Here is a 24,955-nt window from a genome sequence, read left to right as displayed (position 1 = left end):
AATATAAATTTAGGCACAAATCAAATAAAATGTTACAATGCAAATCAAAAATTTACTCCCAATTTTTACACAATCTGTTTATTAAGCCGATCATTTTTCACTGTTAGTCACTTATGAAAGCTATATTTCTCAAGTAAAGTCAATTACACTCATTTGTATACCAAAAGCAAAAGAAAAGTATTTCCAGTGCATTTCCATACTATATAAGTAAATGAAAGTTATGAATACTGAAATAAAAATTTTACTCATAAGTTTTTTTGATTATGTGGTCTCTAAAAGGAGACACTCTTTAGAAATTCAAAATGTATTTACTTTAGTCAATAATCAGATTAATTTCACAAACCTCTTCAAACTTTGGACATTCATAATTCCAACCACAGATCTTATCGTTACCAGTAAACATGTTCATGGACATCATACAGATGGTCAGTGTCACTGTCCCCACTATGACTTCCCAGGGATGGGAAGCCACAAAGAGGCCATGCATTCGGAAAAGTCTTGACAACATTGTAGCTGAAGAATCCTTGGATCCTGGAAGGAATATCAAGTATGAACACTTAGTATACAGCTCACTGTATTCTTAGGAAAACATTTTAAGGAAAAGTGCATTGTAAACCCTGATTTGTATGCAGTGTCTTGTATATTAAGAATAATACTATTTGACAGTATTCCTTATAATTCTGGAAAATAATTACAAAATTAAAATAAGAGGACTGTTATTACTTCTTTACTCACAACACTTAAATCCTCTATTATTCACTAACAAACAACTTAAAAGCAGCTTTTTCTTACCAGTTGTATGAATTCGAGCATTTAAGATCAAACCAAATAATACCTCAGCCCGATTATTATCTGAGGCAAGGAGGAGAGCAATAAAGCACAAAACAAAAGTGAGAAACAACCATTCACATTTATTTTCTGATTACCCTGACACAAAACGCATATAAGCACCCTCTTCATTCTCTACATTCTAGTTATGCAAAAGGTAAATACCAAACAATCCACTTGTTCGGTGTCCTCCTGTAAATCATTACCTTAGTTTATAAAGCTCCTCAAGGGCAGGAGTCCATTAGACTCTTCCATTCCATAAAACACATGGCATAATATGTCACTAGCAAAATGTTTAATAAACCTTCCTAATGCTGCTGTCACCAGAGGTCTTTTCCCAAACTTTAACAGCAGTTAATAAAAATGCTGGAACAGTACTAGAATAAGAGGATGGCTGACCAAAGTAGACATCTATAGCATTCAAAAATTCCCAACAGAATATGGGTTATTTTGATCTAACGACTACCATGGCAAAACTTTTCCATGTTTGCTGGCTAAATAATAGTAATAATAATTTTGATATTCTGATTTTTAAAAAAATCTAGTGTAGTTATTAATCTCTAATATAGGAACTTGCAAGCCTTACTTCTTATACTAAAATTAATGCTTATGATAAAGCATATTAACTACCCATAAAAATCAATTAAGATTTAATTTTAAGGCCACTGATTGACAGACTATCAAGAATTCAAATGAATCTCACAGTTATGGTAATAATTAAGAAAGTGATTCATTTATTGAAGAAAGAAAATAAAAAGGCACCAAATTAAGGAAAATAAAGCATTAATCTATTTAAAGTGTTAGGGAAAAGAAAATAAGAGATGCTTTTACAAACCAAAGCAATTACTAAGCGTCACCTCTCACTGCATCACTCAATGTTCTCAATTCTCTACATTTCAGCCACACCAGGCCACCAAATAGATGCCTGGTTTCCAAACCGCAGGTCACAACCCTTCACTGGATCGATGAGATCATGAAATCAAGTATATGAGTCAGAACAAATATTTTAAAATAAAAGGAAAAAGAGAAAAAAGCTGTGGGTAAGACATGTGGTATGGGTAGGTATTATTTTTTGAAACATTACGTTTCATGAAATTATACATATGAGTGTATGTACTGGCTTCCGACATAACATGTATTTCTTACTGTGGCTCTCAATTTTAAAAGGTGGGCGGGTCACTGAAATGTATAAATGTGGCATGCGTCTGCCTGTGTTTATTCAGGCTTTTTCAACCTTCCTCCCTGAGGCCTATTGCTCATCTCATCCTCCAGCACCTTGCACTAATACATAGCAGTTGCTCAACAAATACCTGCTAATTAAAAATAAATTCTTAAGCTACAGTAGCATGCATTGTATTGACACATCTTGACACAGACCTAAAGATGACTTTTTTAAAGATATGGATATAACTCTCCCACTTCAAGCCCCCCAGTTCTCTGCATTCAGAGAACATATTAAGGGGGGATGGGGTGGGGAAGAGAGGCTACATTTCCTATACTATCCTGGAAAATGAACAACAATAACAAACATACTTCCTATTAAATTAGCAGGGACTTGGACTTAAAGTATTGGAGAATATTAATCATATCTTAGATTTGAACTCTACTTCATTTCAACTAAAAGCCTCATAAGAGCCTAGATTTTCATGACAACTTTCTATCACATAACTTCCTTATATTTAAAAACAAAAAAACAAAACCGTATAAACTAGTCTAAAGGATCAACTAGCATCAGTGTTGCAGAAAATGAATTAACTCAGAACACATTTTGAAACTAGGTCAAAGTTTCTAACACTCTCTCCCCCCAAGCCCTCTCAATTTAGAATATTCCCTTATCAAGAAAATGTATTCTTCACTATTAAAAAGTTAATTCGGTTGAATTAAAATCTGAGCTGCTAGCAAGAAGGCACCCCAATTTGATCACAAATAGGTTTAGCATTATTAATCTATAATTATATATTAGGGACATTATGTTTTCCCTCAAAAGCTTCATGGTAGCATTGTCAATTCTGGGACATTTCTTTCCTAGGTGTAAAGTCATCTTTGCAACATTCCGGAAAAGATTTACACATGATCCCGTGACATGATCCCACAAACCATCCCCAAACACAGAGAACCTCACCTATTTGGAAATACAAAATGAGTAACCAAATGTACAAAGGTGTGTCAAAAGTAACTATAATTGCACATTTCCCACTAGCACCCTCCCCATTTCCCTGTGATTATGCTAATCATTTAAATGCCATGGAATCCAATCTTCCAACTTCATCAGCAGTTGCAAGTGGCACGAGCAGGCAATAGGGACAGCTCATGCCAATTCAAAGTACAGTATTTAGGCCATGCTGCAATAAAAATAAATTTTAGTTTAAAAAAATCAAGTTAGGCAATGTATGCCTTGCTTATTCAGACTGAAGTATGCTGCAAACATTTCACAGATTATTCAAAAGAATGGATAATTTAAATTAAATTGAATCCCCAAACTCTAACTCAATATGCTACAAAAACCACCTACTATGGCCAATTGCAGAAAAAGATGCTTTGGCATCCTACTCTGATTCTTTCCTCCCACTCAGCACTCTTCCTGTGCTACACATTCCAGTATTTGATTATACACTATTTTACACTGTTCTCAAATTAATTGCTGTGTACGTTTTGTCTCTTTGAAGGCAAGAAATATGTAGGGGACTTCCCTGATGGCGCAGTGGTTAAGAATCCGCCTGCCAATGCAGGGGACACAGGTTCGAGCGCTGGTCCGGGAAGATCCCACATGCCGCGGAGCAACTAAGCCCGTGCGCCACAACTACTGAAGCCCGTGAGCTACAACTACTGAAGGCCGCGCACCTAGAGCCTATGCTCTGCAACAAGAGAAGCCACCGCAATGAGAAGCCCACGTACCGCAACGAAGAGCAGCCCCCACTCAACCGCAACTAGAGAAAGCCCGCGCGCAGCAACGAAGACCCAACGCAGCCATAAATAAATAAATAAATAAATAAATAAATAAATAAACAAACCATGTCTTGTACTGAGTCATTTTTAATTCCAACAGGATCTAGAATTCTGCTGCTCAACCCAGTATCCTATGGAAAAAAAATTCTCACACTGGAATCAGGAAACCTGGATTCTACACCCAATTTTATGACATGGTGTGCCTCTTTGTAAGTCACATATCTTTTTATTCACTTATGAGGCTAGAGCTCCAAAGTTCTTTAACAAAGGCAAGTATTAAGTGAACCATATGAAACTGCTATTTTTTGTATGGGAAAAATGGTCAAATGTCAAATATCAGCAATTTCATATGGTCAGCCTAAATAGATAGTGATATAGATGTGGTTATCTATCCATGGCCTAGAAACTAGATCATACAAGAATAAAAAGAGCACATGCACACGCGTGTGCACACTTCATCTTGAAATGCTTATGCCACACACACAACCGTTTTCACATGTTAATGATGTAATCTTTGCACATTTTTTAAGCCTTCATATTACTAACTCCCATTGTCTTTACTGCCAAGTTTATCACAAATTGGAAAGACACTACCACTAAGCAGGCCCTCACAATCCAGTCTATCCCCAAAGTACACTCTGGGCCTTTGCTAGATTACCTCTAAATCAAAAAATGTCTTTCATTGCACGGAGAAAAAAATTCATTCACAAGCAAACAAAAGAAATACATTCTCTACATTGCGTGATGCTAAAATTTTACACGATTACTTAGTACGGCCTGGAAACAGATGTTTCCCATGACTTTTCAGGACCAAGTCTAAGAAGGCATGTCCTCAAAGACCTGAAAAATTTCAAATGACCATTTAAGATGGAGTACACCAAACTCCTCCTACTACAAAAACTGACTGTTGTTCTATTTGTGAGTCTCCAAGTTACGTTTACGTTTTTCCTTATCAAAATACCAAAACCAAATATTCCGAAAAACCTACAAGGTTTGGACTAAAGGACATCAGCAATCAGCACCAAGGAGACTACGCCCCTTGACAAAAAAAAAGGGGGAGAAGGAGAAGAAGAAGAAGAAGAAGAAGAAGGAGAAGAAGGAGAAGAAGAAGAAGAAGAATCGTTTAAGTCTTTGGGCAAGTCTCTACCTTGGGCTCTGCATCCTCTCAATCCGTTTCTCCTGGAAATAACCGGACGCATCTATGCAGAGCCACGGTTCTTTCACGGCTCTGAGCTAGTCAGCAGCATTTAAGGTGCTGACGAACAGCAGCGCCAGGGCGTGAACCCAGTGAGAACAGCAAGTCTGGGCGTGAATGCCCACACCTGATAGATCTTCTCGCGTTCCCTCCCCGACCTGCGGGCCTGGCTGCCCCACAGCCCACTAGCATTCCTCGAATCAAGGGGACTCCGAGATCACCCTGCCTGGCACCCTTTCCGCCCCGACGACCGTGACTGCGCGGCCAGCACCGCCGACTTCGGACAGGGCCAGCGAACGCGGCGACGCTCCGCCAGTCCACCGACGGCGACGGGAGCCCAGAAGAGGCTGGCCCGCCGCCCGCCCCTCTGGCCCAGCCTGGCCCGCGGGCTCCCCGCTATAGATGCGGGCTGCCACTCGGCCGGCCGCGCGTCAAGGACGTCTCCTCGCAGTCCCCTCGGGACCGGGGCGCCACCCCGGGCAAAGCCGCCAGTGCAGCTCCCCCCGGGGCGGCAGGAGGTGCCGGCTGCCCCTTTCCAGGGCCGGACGGAGCTCGAGAACCGCCACCTACACGACCCTAACCCGCTCCCGCCCACCGCCGCCCTCCTCACCTCCCGATCTCACCAGAAGCCTCAGTCCCCGGGAGCTGGCGCTCCGCGCGTCTCCAGTCAACGGAGACGCGGAGCGGAAGAAACCTTCGCTTCTACGCACGCTCGGAGCCGGACGAGCCTGTGACCAATAAGGAAGGATCGTCCGATCGTCTAGCCAATCATCTGGGGGTTGCCCGGCCTGACGGCGCTACGTCACGAACGGTCGCCCTAACAACCGCCCACAGCTCTCACCCGTGCTGAGAACGGGCACCGCACCATCTCTCACCATGGCTCAGCCAACCAATAGCCAGTCGAATCCCAGCACTAGGGCCTGCCTATTGGTCACAGAGCCGTGGGGGCACACGCATGGAAGCTGCCTAGGCGAAGACGATAGGGGATCTGGCGGGTGGAGTGTCCTACAGCCCAGGACCTGAGCTGGGGTCATTGTGGCTGTGAGAGTACAATGGGAAGGAGTAGTAGGAAGCAGAATTGGGGCGTGAAGATAAACGCAGGGTCAGGTCAAGGATAGAATGCACAATTACTGAGTGGAGAGAGGTGGAGGTGGCCCTGAAAACCAGGATGTAAAAAAGGGAAGGTGGCAGCAAGGAGCAATCCAAACCTCAAGCTGACCCATTTCCGAAACCCAAACCGACACTTTCCTGTGATTTACCGATTCCTGTAAATAGTAAATGGCTCCAGTCATGGGGTTTCTCTCTCCCTCCTTCTCTTCCCCGCCCTCCTTCTCTTCCCCCCTTCTCTCCCTCTCTCCCTACAGCACAAGGCACTAGTCACAGACTGTCGATTCGCTCTGAAATGTGCCTCCTTTGTCTTGTCTGCTTTCCCTCTGACCCCTCCCTGCTGCAGACCTCTATTATCTCTTGCCTGAAATAATGCAATAGCCTCTCCTAACTGGTCTCTCCACTCTTAGGTGCTTCCACCTTTCAATCCTATTATTCCGTTGGCCTGCCCCCAAACTACCAAGAGTTGCTCATTGTCTATTGGATTAAAGAAACTGGCAACCCCAATATGGCCCTACCCCACACTTCTTGCTTATCTCTCACTACTTCCTGTGTCAACCCTACATTTCAGCCAAAAGAGTAACTGACCTTTTTTCAGTCACACTCAGTACCTTTTTGCTCCCTGTTTATGTTCTCTGTTTAATCTGGACATGCCTGCACATTTCAACTGTTGAAATCCTAACTCTCCTTCAAGGACTATTTCATATGTCACCTCGTTTCCTGATTCCCTCGAATACAGTCATCTCTCCCTACTCTGAACACCCATAACATGTCCATATTCTGTGACCTGTGTTATTATTATGTGGAAATTTCTTAAGAACAGGAATTGAAATCCCCTCAACTGGCCTATATTTTGAAACGCAGTCCCTGATACCCACTATACACTCAGGAGGAGTTTTAATAAACTATTATCTTGATAAATTCTCATAATCCTTATGAAATACATATTATTTCCATTTACAAGGAAAAATGAGTTTGTTAAACAACTTGCTTTAGATCACATAGATAATAATTTGGAAAACTGAGATTTGAACCCAGATCTAAAACTTACACTGGTTCTACTATCCTCCACTGCTTCAGTATAGGATCTTTATTCATATCTCTTTACGAAATACTTTTCGAGCACCCCTTATGTGCAACGCACCTTGGTTGGCACTGGAGTTATAGCAGCAACATGACAGACATGGAAACTTCCTTTATGAACCTTATACCCCTTCATAAAATTAGATGACTGTTAAATATTTGTTGAATTGATCCTAATGGAAGGAAAGAGTTTTCACAGTGAAGAAGACTAAGGGGAACTAACCAAAAATTAAAGTATCCTATTATGAGTCTTATCAAAAGGAAGAAGAAGAAAGAAAAAAAGATCTGTAAGTACTCAGAGCTAGAAACTTTGTCGTACTTTTAATGTCCCCAGAAGTCAAAAGGACCAGCTATCTCAGAATTATAAGTTACAGATTATACAATTGCTTACTAATATAAATTCAAATAAGGATTATGAAGGTGTTTCAATAAAAAGTCTTTAGACCAAGATTTGGAAACTGTATTCCCAAACTCGGCTTAATTAAGAACTCCAGTGAGATTATGAGTTCAAAAGCAAGTAATAAAGAAACTCTGTCTAGTTTTATGTTCTTAAAACAACTTCTATATGATTCCCAATTTATGTCAAAAGGATCTTTATGCACTTAAATAATAATTTGTACTTAATGATAAATCACAGAATTTGGCAAGGACACACATAGAAGGGGAAAGTGGGGGGATGGGGACAAAGGAATCTATGTGCTTTCTTCTTTTGTGGGTTTACCCTCACAGCAAAGAGCTTATAAAAGTACAACTTTAAGAGATCTAAATTTAAAGTAGTGAATAACCCACATTGCCATCTTTATCCACATAGCTCTTAGTATTTACTTATATAAGTATGTTAGTCCTCCATCACTTTTCCTTCTTCTTGTTGTCATAGGCCATGCTTTAGGATGAGGAATTATAACAGGAACAATAATAACAATAGTAGTAAAATTTTATATAGCTCTTTCTATGCACTAGCCACTTTTCTAACTGCTTTATTTATATTAACTCCTTTAATTCTCATAACATTCGGAAAGCATTAGTAGAGAATCTGCATTTTACAAATGATGGAGCTACAGAAACAGAGAAGTTAAGTAATGTGCCTAGGTTTACACAGCTGGAATATGAACTCTGAAGTCCATTTCCTGAGCACATGCTCTAAACCACTCCACTGTGCTATCTTTAGTATCAGCACATATCATGATTGTTGAAGCTTCTGATGATCCATTGTGAAAGACCTTTCATAACATCAACAAAGAGTTTTACTTATTTATTTCCCATTCACAGTTTCCAGCTGTGTTCAAATTTATATCTTCCAGCTTTGGGTAATTTTCTCTCTTTGTCTTGCACAAATTTTTTTTTTTAAATTTCAGGGATGACTTTTTTAACTAGTACATTACAACTGATAACTGGTCACTTAGCTTTTGGCAGATGTTGTGATTGATTATCACTCCTGCTCAAGGTCAAGAAATATTCACGGAGGAGCTACTCTATGCTAGGCAAAGGGCTAGGCACTCAAGGTACAGATTTTTATATGTATATATATTTTTTACCTGTGCCGCACAGCACGTGGGATCTTAGTTCCCCAACCAGGGATTGAACCCACACCCCCTGCAGTGGAAGCACAGTCTTTTTTTTTTTTAACATTTATTTATTTATTTATTTGGCTGTGGCGGGTCTTAGTTGCGGCATGCAGGATCTTTTAGTTGTGGCGTGTGGGATCTAGTTCCCTGACTAGGGATCGAACCCGAGCCCCCTGCATTGGGAGCGGGGAGGCTTAGCCACTGGACCACCAGGGAAGTCCCTCAAGGTGCAGATTTAAATAAGAAAACATACACAAACGGATCCTTCCAGATAACATGGTAAGGGTTCTGAGTGAGGTGTGCCAAGGGTCCACTGAGAAAAGAGGTAGGGCATGGAGTTGGGGTGCAGGGTGTTTTGAACAAGGGGAGGAAGTGGTTTGAAGGAAGGCTATGTTAGGCACTAGAGTCAAGATTGTGAGCATGAGAATGGAGGTGACAGATACAGGAGCAGAACATTTAATTAGGCAGAAATCTCGAAGTACTGTAGGATATGAGATATTTAAAAGGTGAGGAAGTCATGAGCAGGTTGGCTGATCTCCAGTTTCTACTGGTGGCATCTCACGTAGGCCAAAGTCTTGGCTACTCCTCTTTTTAAATTTTTTTTGCTATTTTACTTCAGTAGCAAAACTTAGAATTCTGCTTCTTCTTTGTTTCTAAAACTTTCTAAACAGAAATCAATAGCTGGAGCTTCTCTTGAAGTTAGGAGCAAAGGTCTCTGCAGGAGAGGGTGCCCACAGTTAAAGATTTCTTCTGTCCACCAAACCTGCTTTCACTGTTTAACAGTGATTTTGTTTGTTTTCTTTACAGTTTCCCCATTCCTCTCTTTAGGCCCTTCCCCAGCTTTGTAGAATCAGTTGGGGAGTGGGTATGAGATATATTGTAATATATATTATTTTCTTTTAAAGGAATTTACACTCCTCAGGAAAAAAGAATGCTCAGACAGCATATCAATAGAAACAGCATATCTATAATGAGGAGTAAACATCTATTCCTGAGATTCTTAGGGATTCTTGGCTAGGGTGACTGGTTCCCAAAAAAGTCAATGAGAGACCAATAAAAGGGGGAAAGAAAAAGAACACATTTTGACCCAAGTGTGAGCACCACTTTTTCTCCTTCAATAACAAACGTGGTCCTGGTCTCAGTTGATAAGAGTGGAGTGAGCCATTTACTATAAAATCTGTATCCAGCTCAGTTGTCAAGACCCCAGTATCTTCCTCCTGTTCACCTTCATTCTTCCAATCCCAACCTCTTCCTTCAGCTTTGTATTTGCTCCCAGTTGAGGGAGGAAATTATAATGGTGGGAGAAAAAATAAGGCAAGTGTAAGAGAAAATAAAGAAGGATAGTGGCGCAAGGGGGCTTTCTTCAGCTTCCCTGAGCAACTCCATTGAAAGAAAAGACAAAGAACAATTGCCCAGGCCTGCAAATAGTAGGCCATCTTTTAATATGAAAGTACTGTCGCTCGTACGTAAATATGGCCCAAAAAGTGTATAGCACCCTAACTGTATCTGCTACAAATTGCAATGAATTTGGCTACAAGTAACAGAAAGCCTAAACTAGAAGTGGCTTCAACAAGATAAGCATTTCTTTTTTTTCTTGGGTAAAGAAAACTGGAAATAGTTCATCTAGGATTAACATGGAAGCGCAAGATGCTTTCAGGGACCCTTCTGTCTCTCTGCTTCACCATCCTCAGCCTGTGTTTTCCATCCTCAGGGTCACCTTATGGTCCAAGATGGCAACTGGAGCTCCATTTTCATATCTGCATTTCAGTCCTTCTGGAAGGAGCAGAATAAAAACAAAACGGCAGAAAAAGGGCCCCTCCCAGCTGAGTCAGCTCCTTTTCACTGTTTATATCTCAGTGGCCAGAAGTACAAGGCCATACCTAGCAACAAGGGAGCTGGGGAATGTAACCTTTTTTTCAGCAACAATGTGCCCAGCTCAAAACTGAAGAAAGGCTCCCACCTCTAAATCTTCCATATTGTCCCCATACTGGGTGAGCATACAGTAAGTACCCAAACCAGTTGCTGATCACTTAACTCAAAAACAGGAAACAATTTTACTATCAAGATTTTAGAGGCATAGCAAAAGATATAAACCTAAGATCAAAGATCTGTTATTTTATAAACATTAGCTTGAAATGTCAATGGAATTCTCATCTAGACTTGAGTTTCAGCTAAATCCACCAAAAATTATAATATTACAAATGGTTGAACATAAAAAGGTAATCTGTGAAACTAGCAAAGAGGACTCTCTCTCTTTTCAGAATAAAGGGCCTTGGGAATCCCCTGGTGGTCCAGTGGTTAGGACTGTGCTTTCACTGCCAAGGACGCAGGTTCAGTCCCTGGTCAGGGAACTAAGATCCCGAAAGCCAAGTGGCACAGCCAAAAGAAAAAAAAAGAAAAAGAAAAAAAGAATAAAGGGCCTCACTGGTCTTATTCATTGCTCTAACACCTGTAACACTGAATGAATAGTTACCAGCAACTTTCAACCAGTGTGTGGTCTTGATTTCCCTGCTTTTTCCTCTGCATCGTTTAATACCTACCATGATCTCCACCACAATGGCTACCTCCTTCTCTGAAATTTCTTAGGCCTGTGACTCCTGCCTCCCTGAGAAGGTTTCCAGTTCTTTCCACATTTGTTTCAGCTGGACTGAACTGAAACTAGTTATTGATTCTTTCAAAGCCCATGTCTTGGGGGCCCCGAAGAGCACTGATAAGTCTTCTGACCTTGTCTCATCCCTAAAATCTTACTTTTTCCATTTGACTTTGCACTTTCCAGGCTTTGAAGAATTTGTGCTTCTTGAGTGACCGTATGTTATGAGATATTCTTGATAAAATCTCCCTAGCTGGGTCCAAACATCCCTAAAGCTAATTTTTTCCTTCTCCTGGAGGATGAGTGGAATTAGCAAACTAACCTCTGTTCTCAAGAAAGGTATTGCCTGCTTTGTGACCACCTAGAGATCCCCTAGTGGGATAGGGAGGGTGGGAGGGAGACGCAAGAGGGAGGAGATATGGGGGTATATGTATGTGTATAGCTGATTCACTTTGTTATAAAGCAGAAACTAACACACCATTGTAAAGCAATTATACTCCAATAAAGATGTTAAAAAAAAAAGAAAGAACAGTACTGCCAAGGTCTCTGTGCTTCCTCTAGAAAGATGGGTTGTTTATCTTCCCCAAGGGAGAACATAAAACATCTGCAAAGACTGCTCAATGCCTCTCTGTTCAGAACTCCCGCTTGCTTGTTCTTTTGAAATACACGTTTAGGAAGAAATTTGATCCATGTACACCAAGGAAAGTCAAGATAATTATAGTTGGGCTAATAATTTTTGCCCTAAAGAAGGTAATGCAAGTAGCCAGAACAAACCCTTGCCCAGTCCTTTATTGAAACAGTTGCTCTGGAAACTCTCCAGGAGCTTGGTTACAGGCTGTGGACAAAGCCTTAGGTCTCCTCTACTTTATTCCTCACAAGAGGAGCCATCTTTATTTTGGAATCTAGGACTGGTTGGACCACCAAATAATCTCAATTTTGGTAAAGAGCTCAAAGCTCAGATTGTAATATCTGGCCATTGTGTGACACTGCATTTAATAGGGAATAAAGTGAGAGTGAAACTGTTTGGTCTCTGTTTTTAGGTGCCCTTCTCATTCCAGTAAAAAGAAAAAGATAAAAGTATAGTCAGGTACAGAGAAGGAAGGCATTCTGATTTGGGTAGGCCTTAAATATAACAGAAGCATTTCTTTCCACTCTCCCCTGCACACGTATGATAGACCCACTTCTCTCTGGTACCCTATTCTTTTCAGGCAGGCCTGAGTCTAAAACTTCAACCTGCTTTTTCAGTTGATCCTATTCCTCCTTCACCAAGAGTAGGACTGTCTTGGTTTGGGTTCCCCCAAAGGCAAAGACTGGGTCAAAAACCCTAGTGCAATAACTCATTTGGGGGATGACCCCAGGAGGTCAGAATAAGAATGCAAAGCATAACAGGGAAGAAGGAAAGGCCAGTATCCAGTTAGCCACCACTGTGGGCAACTGGGGCTCAGTTCTGCTGGGGACCCTCTGTAGAATGCCCCTCTGAAGGATGGCGGAGCGGGGGTGGGGGAGTGGTGGTGAGGTGGGATCACTTGTCCCTCACTCTTTGGTTGAGAATGCCTTCTGGGGCACACTTCCAGGTACATGTATGCAGAGCAGAGATACTGAGGCTTTGGAAAAAGTCTTGAGACAAAAAAGTTGGAAGACTTGATGGTTGACACTTGAAGGTGGAAGCCTTCAGCCTGCCAGGAATTGCAGCTGATGATGACACATGAGCAGGAGATGTGGCAAGAGGTACCTCGTAGCTGTGAGGACTGCATCATGGGTTGCCATGCCAGCCTTTTCATTCCTTTTATATTCCTACTGGGCCTCTTTTGACTACAAGCCCTAAGCCGTTTCAGAAGCTGGCCCTGTTCCCCCCGAAATTGTTATAATTCCTTCCTAATGCCTGGGAAATAGTATTCCATTCACAAACCACATTCTGAAGGCCTCTTATTTCCTCACTTTGGTTGTCCTTGGCCTCTGAGTAGACCTGGTCCCCATAACTGGTGGATATCAACATTTTTAAGCTTGCAAGTACTCTAGTTTACACATGGAAAGTGATCAATATATATTTGTTGATGACTCTAACAATAGTGAAACTATGACTCTGGTTATAAATACTGTTAAGCAGGAACTTGCCCAGTCAAGTGAAGTCAACAAACATTTCTTGCCCTGAGTATTTCAAAGAAAGGACAAGAGGGCTGATGGCTGGTTAAGCAGGAATTCATGAAGCTTCTACATACAGGTGGAGTTACTATGATTCCAATATGTAAAATCTTATCTTTGTTGGACAGAGGAAGCATATTATTTGTGGGAGTTATTTTCTAAAATCAGTGCAAAAATCAGAACTCCAGCAGAATCCCAAGGCTTTTTAATTTTTTTAAAACCACGTGAGGAGGGAAAATGTCCGAGTCAAAAGTATCCTTGAATTCTCCTTGTATTTCTTAAAATATAGGGTGCATATTTTGTTTTTACAGATTTGACAGAAATTCTTCTGCACACTAGATCTGACACCCCCTGACTACTGAAAGAGTCTGTCTGTAGATAGGTAAGCATTTGAACCTTTCTGCCTGTAAGATTTAACTATGAAGTCCTAATATGCATGAGAACTAGCTAGTGAATGGTAATATATCCCTTCTTGCCTACCGAGTTGCTCTAATCTGTGTCAGTGTTACCCTCCTATTTGCTGTTAGATTTGAGATGTACTTCTTGTTATGAGAATTAGCCCATTATTTGTGATACATTTTGCAAATGTTTTCTTCCAGTCTGTCTTTTGACTTTGTTTATGGTGATTTTTGCCATGCAAAAGTTTTGGGTTTTGTTTTTGTTTTTTTAAATGTAGTCTTTTATTATATATGGATTTTGAATTATAATTCAAAAGCTTTTCCCTACACCCAGATTATAAAGGAATCCATCTGTGTTTTCTTTTAGTACTTGTTGGGTTTTGTTCTTTACATTAAGATCTCTGATTCCTTTGGAGTCTATTTTTGTACGTGGTGTGAGGTGTAGATCCAATTTTGTCTTTTGCCAAGTGGCTGTATTCCGGTTTTCTTATACACAGAACACTGTGTTCTCTGCAGACATATCTATAACTCCCTCTTAGGGTGAGTCACTTCTGCCTGTATTGAATCACATTAGTTTTTTTGTTTGGTTCCAACAAAACAAACAGTACCCTTGGTTCCAAAGGGTACTATTTTCTGAAACTAGTTACAGATTCTGGGGTGTACCTTATCTGGAGCCCTAGTGCTTCATGAAAAGAATATTGTATTTAAAAAACACTTTTCTGATGGTCCAGCCCTGCTCAAGGATTGTGGATATTTTAAATAAGGTGGATGATATGGTTCCCATGATTAAGGAGTATATGTAGAGTGATTAGAAAACAATTGAAGGCCGCATAGAACTAGTGAAATTTACATTTTGGCTTACTGTCTCAATACCAGGAAGTACTTTCTCTGCACTAGCATAATTCATTTTTTTAAAAATTGAGATGTAGTTGATTTACAATGTTCTATTAGTTTCAACGTGGTGATTCACAATTTTTAAAGATTATACTTCATTTATAGTTATTATAAAATATTGGGTATATTTCCTGTGATGTACAATATATCCTTGTAGCTTATTTTTTACATAGTAGGTTGTATCTCTTAATCTCCTACCCCTATTTGTCCCTCCCCCCCTTTCCTCTCCCCACTAGTAACCACTAGTTTGTTTTCTGTATCTGTGAGTCTGTTTCTTTTTTGTTATATTCATTACTTTTATTTTTTAGACTCCACATGTAAGTGATAACATATAGCATTCGTCTTTCTCTGACCTATTTCACTAAGCATGATACCTCCAAGTCCATCCATGTTGTTGCAAGTGGCAAAGTTCTTTTTATGGCTGAGTAGTACTCCATTGTGTGTGTGTGTATGTGTGTGTGTGTGTGTGTGTGTGTGTGTGTCTATATATATATCACATTTTCTTTATCCATTCACCTGTTGATGGACACTTAGGTTGCTTCCATCTCTTAGCTATTGTAAATAATGCTGCTATGAACTTTGGGGTGCATGTATCTTTTCAGATTAGTGTTTTTGTTTTCTTCAGATATATACAGGGTAATTAGTCTTTAGAAATGAGTTGCTTGTGAATTATTCATTTCAGCTGCAGGTAATGGAGAACCTAACTCACAGAGGTTTAAACATTTTTCCTCCTCTCACATCAAGAAATCTGGAGGTAGGTGGTTACTAGCATTGGTCCAGTAGTTCAATAGTGTCAGGAATAGCACCTCTACAATTCTGTTGGCCTTTGACACACAGTTCCAAGATGGCTGCTGAAGCTCCAGGTGTGTTACATCTGGGTTCTGAATAGTAGTAGAATGTGCCATCCCCAAATACACCACTTTGGCATAAGGATAATTTTGAGCTAGAGGCACTTGAAAAATAGCAGATTCAGGAAAAGCACTGTGACCTCCCTTTTTCTTCCTGAAAGCGCTTTTTCTTTCATGTGGAAGATGCCCTCTCTACACCAGGAAGGAAAGAATATTCTTATCACCAGAGATTGGGAGTCAAGGCTAAGGGAAACCTGTACAAACAGATCTTGTTAAATCAACCCTTATCTTCCTTTAGCCTCCCCATATATTTTAGTTACTTTTCCACAATTAGTACTCTTTGATCAACCTGGTATATAAGCACTTATATAACTGCTTTTTGGGTCTTCCTTTTTCTGTGAAGTCTCTCACATAGATGTAAAAAATGAAATTTGTACACTTTTCTCTTGTTAACCTGTCTTATGTCAACTTAATTCTCAGGCCCAGCCAGAGACTCTAAGAGGGTTGAGGAAAAGTTTTGCTTCCCCTATAGTTCAAAGGAGAAATAAGGTGAAGGGGCATACTGCATCTGTCTCTTTTATCAGAAAAAAAATTTCTCCAAAGTTCTTCAGAAGACTTCTACTTATGTTTCTTTGGCCAGAACTATCACATGGCCACCCTTAAATACAAGAGAAGCAGGGAAATAAAATATTTAAGTTTTGTGATCTCTTTTGGGGGAAACAGCAAGGGAGAGGGGACTGGGAATGGCTACTTAACCAACCAATGGATCGACCACATTGAAATATCTCATTTCTGCTTGCTGAAAACAATGTCTGGTATGATGCAGGTATGAAAATGCAGTACCAGATCTTATGCAATCTAAGTAAAATTTAAACAAGCAGAAGGTAGGAATCTCAACAGCATGAGCTGAGAGATCTGCTTAAAGCTCTGCTATTGATGGCATGCATCTCCCAACTCCTAGTCTCTATGCCTCACAATTCAAATTCAGATGGAAGAGGTTGGTTGGACCAGGTTGAATTGGCTGCCCACTCTTATTGAGGTCACAGGCAGGGGGCAAGTCATGGAGAGAAAGCCTGACCACTGAGGGATTATCCCTGGAGATGCTGGGGACAAAGGGACAGCGTATTTTAGTATATGTAAGTATAAATAATGTAAAAATCTAAACAACTTAGTATGTTGGTATGTGATAATTGGTGGTATGTTGTCAGATCCAGAAACCCAAAGAAGACAACTGCCCTTTAAATATGGTAATTATGCCTGCTCTTAAGTAGAAATGTCTTCATTTCCAGTTTCAGAAATTTAGCAGGCAAGTTTGTTAGTTTTTGTTTTGTTTGGGATACTATGATATAATCAAAATAAATAAATATTTGGTCTTTGTCCCTGGTTCCTGGCACACAGCTACTAAAACCTTTAGAATCTGCAGAGTGATGAAAGGGTCTTTTGTATGCTAACTAGACAACTAGTGGCTGGGGTCCCTAGATAGTGTCAGGATGAGGGCTGGTCACCAGAAAGACCAAGGCACGATTAGAGGGTTGGAATTTTCACCTCAACACCCCCTCCCCCAATGCCCTGTCCTCCCCACCCCAGGGAGGGAAGAGGGGCTAGACATTGAGTTAATCACCAATGGCCAATGATTTAATCAAGCATATCTATGTAATGAAACCTCCATAAAAATCCCTAAACGATGGGGCTCAGAGAACTTCCAGATTGCTGAACACATCAAGGTGCTGGGAGGGTGGTGCGCCCAGAGAGGGCATGGAAGTGGAAGTTCTGAGCCCCCTCTCCCACAAACGCTGCCCTACGCATATCTTCCATTCGACTATTCCTGAGTCATATCCTTTATAATAGACCAATAAATGTGCTTTCCTGCATTCTGTGAGTCATTCTAGTGAATTATCGAACCTGAGGAAGAGTTTATGGGAACCCCCAAATTTATAACCAGTCGATCAGAAGCACCTGTGACAACCTGGGACTTGAGACTAGCGTTTGAAATGGGGCAGTCTTGTGGGACTGAGCCCTTAGCTTGTGGGCTCTGATTCTAATTCCAGGTCGATAGCATCAGAATTAAATTGAACTGCAGGTCAGCCAGCTGGTGTAGGAGAGTTGGAGAAGTGGTGTCAGAAAAGACACTGCACATTTGGTGTCAGAAGTGTTGTAAGTAAAAACAGCTCAGAGACACCAATAGAACAAAAAATGGAGAGGATGAGTTAGAATGACTCTGAAGGCTTCCCACTATGAAAATGGAGGGCCAGCTTACTCTGCCAGAGGGTAGCAGCCTTGAACTGGAAGAATGAGTCAACAGGACCAGGTGGTGGTGGAATTAAAAGCGACAACCAGCTTTGAGAAAGACAGAGACAGTGATTCTGAGAGATCAAGGATGATAGCTAAGGATGAAAAAGTTTAGAAGGGCCTAAGGCAAGTCAGGCAAGTTGATTAATGGCTCTGAGGTGGCTGGTTTTGGCCAGCTGTGAGTTGAGGTCAAAGGCCTGGGAAGCAGACTAGGAGCTGGAGCAGGTTGTCAGTGTCAGAGCCCGGAATGGGTGACATGCTAAGGGCCAGAGTGGGTGATGAGGGACCAGTGTCTGGGAGAGAAGTGGGCTCTAGGTCATGTCCCTGAAAATAATTTCTTCAAAAGCCAATTTGCCAATTAACCAATTTGCTAAAAGCTGCCAAACACCTTACATGAGTCTGCAACAGAGTCAGGTTCCCACCTTTCAGAAACCAGAGGACACTCCAGGGATGATGAGGGTCTGACCATCTGATTTGGTCACATCTCCTCCGCTTACCCCAAGTGGGTTAGCTACTGGTTGAATTGCAAGAAAAACATAATTGCAAAATTATTTTCCTACCAATTTATGGTAGCTCATATAGATATGGAATTAAACAGATGGAGAAATTCTCAGAATTTCTTGAATTTTTCAGGGCCTTCCAGGAACATCAGTGTTTGGGAGGCAGCTGGGGAGAAAGGTGCTACAGCATTTCCTGCCTCTTTATCTTCCGCTCTCTTGGCCCACACTGCCAGAAATTTCTCCCATCTGCTTTAGGCCAGCTTTATGATCTCTCATGAACTGTAGCTGTGGAAGTGAAACCAGTAAGCCAAAGGCACATATAAACAGCACTTGTGGAGCTGACCCTCTCCTGGCTGTGAGAAATGGATATTTATGTCCGGCTGCTAGCTCTGTATTGACTTGAGTCTGACAAATTGCTGAGATGTTCCAAATGCAGCACTTATAGGGAGCATAAGTGTTTTTGTGGCCCAAGATCCTGCCAGGGTGTTTTGGCTCTTGACTGGGCTGTCTGTGTGGAGATACCTCTTCCCTCAGCCTTTCTCCCTGGGGCATTGTGCAGGTGGGAAGACAGCGTCTATTGACAGATGGTGCCCTCAAGCTGCCTTTCTCAGGGAATGACTGTTAGCAAAGGTAATCGTTGGAAGGTACAAAGCTCTCGCCAGTGATCAAAACACGCTGTCTGCACAGCTGTGTGCCATGCATGTTTGAGGGCAGAAAGATTGGATTCCGAGGCACAGAGTTTGTGGATTCTTCCATATGTTTTGAAAACTATATTTGAGAAGTGAGTATATTGATTTGTTGCTCAGAAGAAGAAAACACAGCAAGCTGGGAGTCGGGAAGGCAGAGCACAGAAATAGAGAAAACCTAACTAGGATCAGGGTGGGAAAGCTGCGCTTTCAAGAAAGCAGAGGTTCAGACATCTCTTTCCCTCCTCCCATCCAGTGTCCTTGTTCTATAAATACCTAAGAAAGCTTGGTGGAATTAGACTGGGACAATCTTTGAAGCAGACCAGATTAGAGACAGAGGTATTACATGCCCCAAAGGAAAGAAAGACTTATTAAAGGCATGTGAGGAAAGCAGTCTCTTGAGCACCTATTGTCTGAGGGTCAATCCCTGAGGACCCTATTGCTATTTCTCAGCCAGATTTGCCTGATTTCTTGGAAAAGAATCCCATCTGACCTGTCTGTTTCAAAATTGATTTCTTTTCTTTTTTTCTGGTTAGATGGTATTTACAAACCTTTTCTAGAAAAGTTTTCAAATGATCATGATTCCTTGTTTATAAAGCTCCTCACTGTCACCCAGTGCCCAGACCTAGTGCTTCCTGGTGGGCCTGGTTTTGTAGCCATCCAAGATCAAAAATAAAGTAATATCAGGATAATAAAATATTGGGTCTGGGATATCTTAATACCTATTGCTATAGTAGGAAAACTGGGGAGAAAGAGGATGGGCAGAACACAAAAATCTCCTTTTCTTACTACCTGACAAAATCTTCACAAGATAGAGAGAGAGAGAGATGAAAAAATTTCACCAGTAGCAATAAAGCAAGGAAACAACTTTAGGTCATAAATTTTGAAAAGTAGTGACCAAGGAACCAAAGAGAAGATTTTTACCTCTAACCCCCCTCTTCATTCCTATCCCAGCCCATCCCAATTAAGCAAGATGGAGGAATTAGGTTATTTGATCCAATATTTCTTAATAACTTTCAGTTAGGAGAGAAATGGACTGAGGTGGTCAGTAGATAGACCAGGGAACCCTAGAGAGAAGCCACTATCACCACAGGATGTCAACAGAGGCAGGAAGAACTGCCTGGGCTCATCATTTTCTTGGTTTCATGCTGAATTCGGGACGTGATCTGAAGCCACAGGAATAGATGCTGCTCCAACCAGGTAGAGGCTTCCTGGTTATAAGAAATCTCAGAAAATAGGGCAAAGCCCAGGTACCATAATAACAGGTGCATGCAGCCCCAGAAGGACTCTCCCTTCTCCCCTTCAGTTCTAGAGAGAAATGAGTAGAACCCAGTGTTCAGCTTGAAAGTTCTTCTTTTTAAAGGAAGACAAATATGGAAGAGTAACAAGGACAATTCCTTCATATCATAGATCAGACATCAGATGAACAGAAGGCCCTAGAGCAGGGTTTCTCAACTTGAGCACTTAACATTTTGGGGCATATAACTCTTGGTTGCAGGGGAGTGGGGTACCCTGTGCAGTGTAGAATGTTTAGCAGCATCCCTGACCTCTACCTATTGAATGTCAGTAGCAAACACCACCACCCCCACTCCTGCCCCGGGTGTGACAACCAAAAATATCCCCATATTTTCTGGGGTGCAAAATCACCCTGAGTTAAAAACCACTGCTCTAGAGTCTAGACATGGTAGCCCACTTCAAACATGAGCAAGAAGAAAAGCAATGGCATGGCAACTAGAGAAACATACTATAAGAAAACAATAAGTGAATTAAATTAAGGAAGCTAGCAAGCAAAAGACGTAAAGTAAATCCACTCTAGAAGACAATATAACTCAGGAAAAGAAGAAATGTCTCTCAAACTTTCTCATTTTAGAACAATTAATAATCTAGAACAATTAATATTATTAATAATATAAATTCAATAAAGCAAAGTTCAAAGACTACATGGTAAAATAACAGAATGGGCTGAAGAAGGAGATTTCAATGCTATGGAAATGAATTGAGTCCCAAAATAAAACCATTATAATGGTTTTATTATAATAAATAAAATAAATTATAAATATCAAGGAACTGACTAGAGAGGATTAAATATAGAATTGCTGATAAAGAGAAAGGCTTGAGATACCAACGAAAATGCAGAGTGAAAAAACAAATCAATTAAAGCAAGTAGATAATAGAATATAAACAGGTAGGCCATAAAAAGATCAGCTAACATAAGCGTAAGTTGCTCTCCTTGAAGTGAAGAGCTCTGCAAATGAAACAAAACAAGTATTCAGAAAGAAGACGGTGGGATGTTGATAAATGACGGTGCTCAGGCTCAAGTTCCAAGAGTCACTAAGAATCAGTGATTATTGTGAAAGTAAATTTTTAAAACATACATCTACTGGGACTCTTTGGAACGTAGTGATAGGAAACCCAACACAAACTGGCTTGCTCCCAAAAGGGAATTTATTGGTTCACATTACTGAAAAGTCCAGGAGTAAGATCTGACTTCTATTCAGTTAGATTCAGGCCTCCAAAGATATTCCCAGGGTTTATTTCTCTCTAGTTCTCTGCTCTGCCTTCTGCCATGTTGGCTTCTTTTTCTGGCTCCAAGTGCAGCCCCAGTGTCCCCAGGCTCTCCCTAATGGTGGCAAGATGTCTGTGGGCACTCCAGCCTCAAAAGCTGTCAAGTTCAAGTCTAGCAAGAAGAGAAGAGTAGTGTCTGGTAGCTTCCGTCAAAGTCTTGAGACTCATGCTGGTAGACCCAGCTCAACTCATATTTGCATGGAGGATGCAGGGCTTTGTTCACCAGGCCTGATTTGGAAGGTGATATGGGATGTTCTCTAGAAAAATAATCTTGTTGACAAGATTGGAGAGATGGAGCCAAGACTTGAGTGAGGAGGTAACTGCAATAGTACAAGTGCAAGACAATGGATTGTGCTACTTCTGAGGTGGGGAATAAGTTTAAAGGATGGTCTTAAAACATGGTCTGACTTCAAAAGGTAAAGCTCATTTAAAAATTTTATTTATTTATTTTTAATATTTATTTATTTATTTGGCTGTGCTGGATCTTAGTTGTGGCATGCGAACTCTTAGTTGCGGCATGTGGGATCTAGTTCCCTGACCAGGGATCGAACCGGGCCCCCTGATTGGAAGTGTGGAGTCTTAGCCACTGGACCACCAGGGAAGTCCCAAAAGTAAAACTCATTTTAAAAGAAAAAGGAGAAGGGACTGTTCTAGATTAAAAGAGACTAAAGAGACAACCAACTGCAATGTGTGAATATTTGATTGAATCCTAGTTCTTTATGCTAACGGACACTGTAACATCTGCCAACATCTAACAACTGGCACGTGGTTAAGTAGACAATGATATATTAAGACCATGGAAGTTCATAAAAATATCTGCTATGTGGCTACATCATTATTTAGAAATCCACATACAAAAGAATGGTAAATGGAAAAAAGAACGTAATATGTAAAGACAATGTAAGCTAAGACATTTGTTGAATTAAGATTATGTAAATTGTATGAAAGATTTCAAAAGATGAAATGTGTCTTTCCTGCTAATATTTTTCAAGTACAAAATAGGGAAAATACCATGATAGTATGATCTCTATCAACTTACTCTGAAACATTCTTAATGTTCAGGTTCCAAACCACAACCGTTCATTCATTCAATAGACAGTTATTAAACATTTCCTCTGTGTCAGGCACTGAAGGCACAAAGGTAAATAAGACCAAATATTGGGCTTCAAGGAGCTAACAATCTGGTGTTTTGAAACAAGTAAATTGATAATTATAATAAAGTAGGTACTACAAGAGACATGAAAAATGCTGCCGAAACTCCCAACCTTCAGGCCCAGAACTTCCCTCAGCCTGCAGGACATATCTATGGGGACAGACTACAGACAACTAATGAAACAAGACCAAAATCTAAGTTGTGACTCCCCCTCCTTCCCACTTTCCCAAGTTCTTCCTTCTATATTGTAGTACCAGACAAGCCACAGGCTATGGCTTTGTCCAAAGGCCCCTTCTACATTGCAGTATTGAACCTTCCCCCACGAAGATCTTGCTGACTGTATAAGTCCTAGGTATTTCCTTAATCCATAGGTTGCCTCAGCCCTATGATTATTAAGTGCCCTGATAGGAAAACTCTATTCTAATGGGGACAATGTTTGGTTAAGCCAATTCTCTTCCTAGGAAATTTTGAACTATAGGTCTGAGGAAGGAGCCAAGCAGTTGGTGGCAGGAGCAGAATCCAAAAGACTCAGAACACAGCACATAGAAGCCATGATAAAGCAGAAACTATGAGTAAGTAGTAGACCTGAGGTGGAGGGTGAGGTGGTTGATTGGTAGTAAGAAGACAGGAACAGAGAGACTTTGTGTCACCATAAATGCAAGGGCCCATCAAGTTGTGACAGAAACAGGGACACCTCATTTAGGCTTTGGAGCCTTAGTCAATCTACTATCCTCATTAGACTTCTCCCTAATCCTTTTTTTCCCAACTATCAGCCACGAGCTCTCCCTCTCATTCAACTTCTCTCTCTAGGCTACCTATGTCATCTGCTCATGAATATTGTCTTCAGTTTGGGAAGGGTCACCATCCTGAGGAGAATAACAAGCTAAAGATCATGCAGCTTCCTTCAGTGAGGGATTATACAGGTAAAAGGAAAGCGTGCTCTGCTGCATGGATTTTCTTTCTGAATTTCCTTTGGTGGCCTGATTATTAACACAAAAAACTTTTCCTTCTATGTAACAGTAAAGCCATCAAAGAACAGTCCACCTGTCAGCTTGCAAAAAAAAAAAAAAGATCTTGCCAAAACACATAAATATTAAAACAAAACAAAATAAAACCCCCTACCACCACCACTATCACACCTACAAACATCACTGTTGCTGCTGTTAAGCTGTTTGGAAATCTAGTAGAACACGGTCTCCCCTCCCCTGTACCCGACACAACTAGGCATGGTTGTTCCATTGTACCATCATGAGGATGCACGGTTCTTTGGAATGCATTGTAGCTGTTCCCTCCAATGTAGCAGGAAAAATAATAGCCTTGATGAATGTTTATAAAATGCTCAATAACAACAACTATACTGTCAGCCCACCATAGAAAAAACATGCTATGACAAAGAATCCTGCATTTTCCTTTCAAAGTTGGCAGATGAGGAAATACACCTGAGAGGAGTTTAGAGTTATGTAAGAAGATATAGTATTATTCCACGTAGAAAAAAAGAGAGGTAGATTGGGGACTTCCCTGGTGGTCCAGTGGTTGGGATTCCAAGCTCCCACTGCAGGGGACATGGGTTCGATCCTGGTCAGGGAACTAAGATCCCACAAGCCGTGTGGTGCGACCAAATAAAGGAGAGAGATTAATCCTTTGTCAGTTGCTTCGTTTGCAAATATTTTCTCCCATTCTCAGTGTTGTCTTTTCGTCTTGTTTATGGTTTCCTTTGCTGTGCAAAAGCTTTTAAGTTTCATTAGGTCTCATTTGTTTATTTTTTATTTTATTTCCATTACTCTAGAAGGTGGGTCAAAAAGCATCTTGCTGTCATTTATATCATAGAGTGTTCTGTCTATGTTTTCCTCTAAGAGTTTTATAGTGTCTGGCCTTACATTTAGGTCTTTGATCCATTTTGAGTTTATTTTTGTGTATGGTGTTAGGAAGTATTGTAATTTCATTTTCTTACATGTAGCTGTCCAGTTTTCCCAGCACCACTTATTGAAGAGGCTATCTTTTCTCCACTGTATATTCTTGCCTCCTTTGTCAAAGATAAGGTGACCATATGTGCGTGGGTTTATCTCTGGGCTTTCTATCCTGTTCCATTGATCTATATTTCTGTTTTTGTGCCAGTACCATACTGTCTTGATTACTGTAGATTTGTAGTATTGTCTGAAGTCAGGG

At 40.8% G+C, this 24,955-nt stretch overlaps 1 protein-coding gene across 3 annotated transcripts in view; it reads right to left on the bottom strand.

The window, feature by feature from the left end:
• HMGCR (3-hydroxy-3-methylglutaryl-CoA reductase) overlaps positions 1 to 24,955 on the bottom strand; it is an 81,183-nt gene that overhangs the window by 15,874 nt on the left and 40,354 nt on the right. Inside the window, exons 1-2 of one of the 3 annotated variants that reach the window (XM_061189365.1) lie at positions 5,580 to 5,642; positions 344 to 531 (exon numbers count right to left, since the gene is read on the bottom strand). In XM_061189365.1, the coding sequence (XP_061045348.1) occupies positions 344 to 508 (165 nt within the window). In that variant the 5' untranslated portion in view covers positions 509 to 531; positions 5,580 to 5,642. Of the gene's footprint in view, positions 1 to 343; positions 532 to 5,579; positions 5,643 to 24,955 lie in introns of those variants that run through there. The other 2 variants (XM_061189367.1, XM_061189366.1) reach the window with 2 other exon arrangements.

The sequence above is a fragment of the Eubalaena glacialis genome, chromosome 4 (genome assembly GCF_028564815.1).
Source record: "Eubalaena glacialis isolate mEubGla1 chromosome 4, mEubGla1.1.hap2.+ XY, whole genome shotgun sequence".
In the NCBI taxonomy this organism is placed as follows: Eukaryota; Metazoa; Chordata; class Mammalia; order Artiodactyla; family Balaenidae; genus Eubalaena; species Eubalaena glacialis.
Note: the sequence above shows the minus strand (reverse complement) of the source record. Positions and strands in the feature narration are given on the sequence as shown.